This window comes from Abrus precatorius, unplaced genomic scaffold (assembly GCF_003935025.1).
Source record: "Abrus precatorius isolate BTA unplaced genomic scaffold, Abrus_2018 Scaffold2, whole genome shotgun sequence".
Classification (NCBI taxonomy): Eukaryota; Viridiplantae; Streptophyta; class Magnoliopsida; order Fabales; family Fabaceae; genus Abrus; species Abrus precatorius.
The window spans coordinates 32,071,192-32,077,714 of record NW_020874362.1 but is presented as its reverse complement, the minus strand read 5'-3'; the positions used below and the strand labels follow the sequence as shown (position 1 = coordinate 32,077,714).

The 6,523-nt window shown below is 31.2% G+C and overlaps 1 protein-coding gene across 1 annotated transcript; it reads right to left on the bottom strand.

The window, feature by feature from the left end:
* Nucleotides 1–2,273: 2,273 nt before the first annotated feature.
* Nucleotides 2,274–5,676, bottom strand: LOC113858541 (ferredoxin--nitrite reductase, chloroplastic). Its single transcript, XM_027491233.1, has 4 exons — nucleotides 5,083–5,676; nucleotides 4,286–4,640; nucleotides 3,736–4,024; nucleotides 2,274–3,339 (listed from the first exon to the last, which is right to left on the bottom strand). The coding sequence occupies exons 1-4, from the start codon at nucleotides 5,441–5,443 to the stop codon at nucleotides 2,599–2,601; spliced, it is 1,746 nt and encodes a 581-aa protein (XP_027347034.1). The 5' UTR covers nucleotides 5,444–5,676; the 3' UTR covers nucleotides 2,274–2,598.
* Between the last annotated feature and the right edge of the window lie 847 nt (nucleotides 5,677–6,523).

Sequence of the window (6,523 nt, the reverse complement as noted above, 5' to 3'; positions counted from 1 at the left end):
ACTAGTAGTAAATGACATTTAGCCCACGTTTATCAATATGTATGAGCCACTTTGATTTTGACAATTACTGTTGGAACTTTCAATAATTGTTAGATTATACTTCATCATTTTACATCACTTACAACACATTGCATATAATTTAAAGCTACATCAATTACAACACATTGCATTTAATTTACATCACTTTGAATAATAGTTATGATTTTTGAAACATGTTGACAGATGATTTTGATCATATGTACCGAAAAAAAAACTATTAAGAAAAGCAAAACTCACTTTAATAATTTTTTATATGCTTCAAAAGGGTTAGTCTTTAACTATTCATTAAAAAAATTCTTTTAATACACACAAAAGAAAAATGTATCATGATAAACAAAACACGCAACTTATCAATATGGTAAAAGTTGAAACTTGAACGCTAAATTATATAATCACTAATCATAATTTAAAGAACATATCAATGTTATATTTGTTTCAAAACCACATTAAAAAGTCAGTTTGTATTTGAATAATTTTCTTATTAAGAGTATATTTTTATATTATTTCTTTCATTAGTTAGATTCATTTTAGAATAGTTTGCTAAAGATATAGCAATTTACATATTTTATTTTTTAATTTTCCGTACAGTGCTAGAGTAATGCTAGTTGAGATTACGATGATAGTCTGCATGCTTTGTGTTCATAACAACATTTTCCTCATCAATTGGTGCCATTTGCTGTCTATCTAACATTAATAGTTCTTTTTATGACACTATCACTTGGGTTTAAATATATATCTTCTTGGACTGAACATGAATGTATCTTACTATTCTTGGATATCTACTGGGCTAAACTCAATATCATGTCACCTGGGCCAACACATGACCTGACCAACCCACTCAATCAGGGTTCATCTTCAAGCCCAACAATAATGATCCAAATCTAATATTCAGCCATCTAACCCAATTGACCAGATCGACCCAGACCCAAAAACGCCTCAATAATTAATGATGAATGTGTCTGTAGGTGGAATGATAATGAATCTTGTCCTCGTTTGGATACTAAAAAATAAAATATTTATAATGAGTAAGATAAATATTTTATTGACAAAAAAGGGACAAATACTCGTTTAATGCATTTAAGTTTGAGTATAAATAAATATATTCAAAATTTTATAAGTATAGGTATAGTTACTATAGTATCCATACTCATTTCGATATTTACCTGCATTAATATATAAAACATAAATATATAAACACATATATTTTAAGTATATATATATATATACAATTAAATTTTTAGATAATTTGATTATAATTTCATGCATATATTATAATTTGATGTCTAATAGATTTTATTAATTTTATATGAATGATTTTTTTAATAATTTGTATTTTGTAAGTATTTTTTTAAATACTATTTATTTTATAATAATATTTATGCTTTGTTAGTTTTTAAAAAATAAAATAAAAGAATAATATTTCAGTGAAATGTACTGAAACTTTTTTTTGTTAGAATAATGGAATTAACCATTTAAATAAATAACAAATTTAATTATATATAACTTCAAAATGTTATAATAAAAAGATAATATGAATAACAGTGTTATTGTTGTTATTTACTTAATTAAATAGTTAAGTTTATTTATCCTTTAAATGTTTTAAATAACTTAAAGTTTAATTTCTTTTAACTAAATAATTTTTTCAAAAGAGATTGATAAAAAATGGTCAAATATATTTAATAAACAAGTATAAGCACAAGAGACCATGGTCTAGGAACGGATGTTATTTTGATATTTATTAAGATAACACGAATCCAAATTTTTATAGTAAAAATTAGATTATTTATTTTATATTTATTTAAGCAAATTTAGATTCGTTTAGACAAATATAAAAATAACTAAAAATAAATTAATGCATGTTAACATTCTACTATGCATTCGTAATAGATACACTTTAAGTTCATGCTATTTATTATGTTTAATGTTGTTTTCTTTTTATTTTTAAAATGAGATAAATCAATTTATTTAATGTTCACGGTTCATTAGTTTAACAATGATTGAATATAGGTTAAACTAATATTAATAAAATATATTAACTAATAAACTAATGTAAAATTATAAAAAATTGAATTATCTAACATTTTCAATTAACATAAAATGATTGTATTACATGTTCTACAACATTAAAAAAATCCGTAATAGATAGCTAAACAATAATAAATTTAATGTAAATGTCATGTGAATATTTATTTTTTTTGAAAAATATTTTAGAATAGTTCTTTCCAAGAATGTAAACTAAAAAGTAATGTTTTATGAAAGGACCAGTTCAAAAGAGGTAATTTATTGTTTTACCATTGTCACAGATAAGAGAAAAACAAATACAGCATACATCTTTGAGGTCAAAAAAATGCGTAACTTGGCAAATAGCAAAGAATAAACATGTCATATCCAAAGGTGCAGATGCCTGTCATACATACAGTACACGGAATATCCTCTTGCAGCATCTCCCTTAATCATCCCTTGCTAATGGAGAGAGGGCAGTGATATTTTTGTCTAGAGGCAATGGCAATAGTAGATTTAATTAAGAAACTAAAATTACCAACCAATGGCCTATAAAATTTAATCTTCCCCTTCTTCTCTATTCCTTTGGACAGCACCAAATTTTTTTACTAGTATGTCTACTACAATGGGCACCAAGTTTTTGCAAGGGACACCCTTCTTATAAACCTCTCCTAAATGTGAATCACTTCCAATTCTCCCTCCTAAGAAAATATCAACACCTTCAGTGGCCTTACCATTCTCATCCCTAGTCATGCACCCCATGAAACCAATATCAGCAACCTGCACTTGGCCACAAGTGTTAGGACAGCCAGTCCAATGCATTCTCACAGGCCTAGTCACTGCCACTTGCCTCTCCACTTCTTCAGTCACTTTCAAGGCCCTTGCCTTTGTCTCAATTATGGCTTGCCCACAAAATTGGTTACCAGTGCATGCCACAAGTGTTTTCATGAGGAGGGAAGGTTCAGGTGATAACCTCTCTTTCAAGAGAGGTTCTTTGAGTAAGGCCTCAACTTTTGAGTTGTCCACATTAGGAATTATTATGTTTTGCTCCACTGTGAGCCGTAGTTCACCAGTGCCATATTTATCTGCCAAACGGGCTAGTTCATCCATCTCATCTGCTTGCACTCTACCAACTGGAATGTGAATCCCAACATAGCTTAAGCCCTCTTGTTTCTGTGGATGAACACCTAAGTAGTCTCTTCTTTCCCATTGTTTCTGAACCAGATCTTCCTCAGATGCTCTCTCTAGCTGCTTCCCTGCCATTCTTTTTTCCACTTCTGACCTGAATACTTCCATCCCCTGCATTTTTCAAAATTTGTCACTACGTTTAATCACAGTGGAAAATGGATGATTGTCAAAGTAGGATAACCAAATATTTTAAACATTCCAGCATTCAGACTTGGGGATATTTTATAAATTGCATTAGTTTTTTTATATAGATTCATTAAATAATTAATGTTAACAAAGGATTATGTGATAATTCAATCATCCTGTGCATGTTTTGTTTAGTTAATTTTGCACACCAAGGGTATTTCCAATCAACAGCCAGATACTAGTCTCTTTTGAGGCATTGAGATTACCAAAATGGGTTTTTCCTATCCTAACAAAATCTTTTTTATACACACAAGCATACTTAAAAGACTTGTTTGATTTCACAGTACGCAAAAGTGGAAGGAAAATAAAATGATTACTAACCAGTTCATCAATCAACCACATCATTCTTGTTTTCTGTCTGTTCCCTCTGGTGCCAAGGTCCCTATAGGTCTCAAGGACAGCTTTACACACTGGGATTACATCATCTGCAGAGACCCATGCATCAAGTGGAATTGCTTCTGCACATCGCTTGGCACTAAAGAAACCACCAACCAGTAAGTTAAATCCAAAACGACCATCCTTATTAGCAGGCATGTAAGCCAGGTCATTTATGTGAGGATGCTCATAGAGATCATGGGATCCCACCACGCACACATTCCACTTCCTTGGTCTGCACACATAACACAATTCCGATTGGAAAATCAGTCACTGTAGTCCTAATTTTACAAAATGTTGCAAAGTATCATTTGCTTTAGTCCTAAATGCCAACCAAAAGAATGTAAAAAAAGATTAAAATGAATAATATTTTGCAAATGCTTACAAAAGTGAAGCTTTACTCTTCTTGTCTATCTTTTAGATTATAAAATTCAAATGCGTGAAATGCAACTACATTTTAACTATCAACTATAATCTACCTTATATACACACTTACAAGTTTGATATGGTAGGGTTGCCAAGTGAATTGGCAGTGATGAATTGAGATAACAAGTTGTTATAAGATCGGGTATCAACAATCTCATATGGGTCAATACCAGCAAGAGGGTTACCCACAGGGTTTCTCACATTGTCCATGCCACTCTGTAGACTCGTCAATCCAACCTCTGCGAGGCCCTTAAGAATTTCTGGGACATCAGATAACACCACACCTCGAATTTGCCAATTCTGCCTCGTTGTCACATCAGCACACCCATCTTTCCCATACTTTCTAATCACACTCGCCAAGTATCGTGTTTGGGCACTTGTTGTCACCCCATTTGGAAGTTTCAGCCTCATCATAAATCTACCATCTAGTTTTGGCAATGCAAAGAAATCAACCCACTTTATATTACTTCAAATATAAAAGCTATTCACAGCAAAATGCAAAATTTTATTCTTGAATTAGTTAGCAAAACTAATTCCAGTATTACTGGTGCTTTTTGGTTTATTGTCTAAATAAAGTTGAGTTTTTTTTTATTGGTAACCCACATCAACCTTTCATGTCAACTTTTAATGCATGAAACATCAATTCTAATTAGAAAATAAGAGCTGAAAGCATTTATAATAGTACTAAACTAGTTTAAAATAGAAAATTTAAAATATCAACAACTTCAGTGATTGACATGGTTTGAGATTTAAACACGTAGCATTCATTTATTTATTTTTTCTTATCTTTGTATGTTGTGTGAATGGCCTAAACCAAAGCAAAACGGTGAGAAAAGTGAGAATGGAACTTAAGAAAGTAAAACTTACAGTGATGCTTTCTCCTATGAAAAAGGCCAAGCCACTTGAGCCTGACATCAATATCATCCTTAGTGAGCTTAGAGCTCTCAATTTCCTCAAGAGACATCTTTGCCAATTCATCAATGCCACCTTCCATAAAAAGCTTCATGGGGTCTTTCTCAAGCTTCACTTTTTCTTGAGGGTTGATGCCACCCCTATAATCTTCCTTCAAAACCCAGTACCCATCTCTTTGCTCCACTCTAGGATCCAACCTTGATGCCTCTACCTCTGAGGAAATGGGAGCCACTGTTGGTGTGGCAGAGAGACATGTCTTGGGGCGAGAGTTGGGGCAGCATGGAGGGGTTAGAAAGCGAACAGAGAAGGAAGACATGGCAAGGAACGTGTGTTAATGTTGAAAATGAGGTTGTTGAGATTGAGTTTGAGGTTGTGAGAGAGAAGAGTTCGCAATTTTGTAGGATGAAAGGACCAGAGTGAAGGGGAACCTTACGAGTCAGCAAGAGCTTTTGTCTCAAACATATGAACCTTTGGGTGGTGCTAAAGGTCACCTTTGTGATCAAAGGATTTAACTGAAAAACTGCTTTCCTTTCAAAATTCCCCCCTTCTATAAAATATAATTTTGGTCCTACATTTATACCAATTTTAAATTTATTTTATGCAAAATAAAAATATTTAGCCTAGCTTTTATATATACATTTATTTCCGCTGCTGTAATATTTTTCTCATTATAATATCAAGAGTTAGAGTTATGTTAAAATAATGTTATATTTTATTAATAAAATCTGGCATAATTAATAGATAGTTGAGTTTCTTAAACATTTTGATACAAATTTAATTCTTGATCGTGTATATATATAAAAAAAGAGTTGAGAAAAATTATAATTACTTCGATGATCTCTTCGTCTTAAAAAGAAATTGTCTGTTGAAAAAACGAATCTTTAATGCATACAAAGAAAAAAGAAAAATTTTATTTTTGTCATTTTACGAAATAATGAATTTTAATAATAAGCTTTCTATATTTATAACAACTCTGTTATTTTCATAAATTTATGACTAAATATTAATGATTAAAGAGTTAATTGATTTAGTTAAAGTTTAAGATTAGTATACGAGGAAATGTAATTGACAATGGTATTGTGCACCCATCGTTTCTCTTATTTCTTTGGTGCCGGTAGTTTTGGACTTTTGGGGTTCATTCATTGTATGCGGCTGCATGCAAACGTTAGTTTAACATGTGATTTCAATAAAGACCACAAATATAAATGACTTCTAAATAGTTTATCCAGAAAAAGAAAAGCCCAAAACAGGACAACACTAACACAGAAATCACTCGTCCCGTTCACAACTGGGGTCATATCTATTTGATCATCATAAATCATTTTTAATGAGGTTTATGACTTCATCCTATTAATTCTGATTCATCTTATTTTAAGAAAATAATTATTTATTAGTA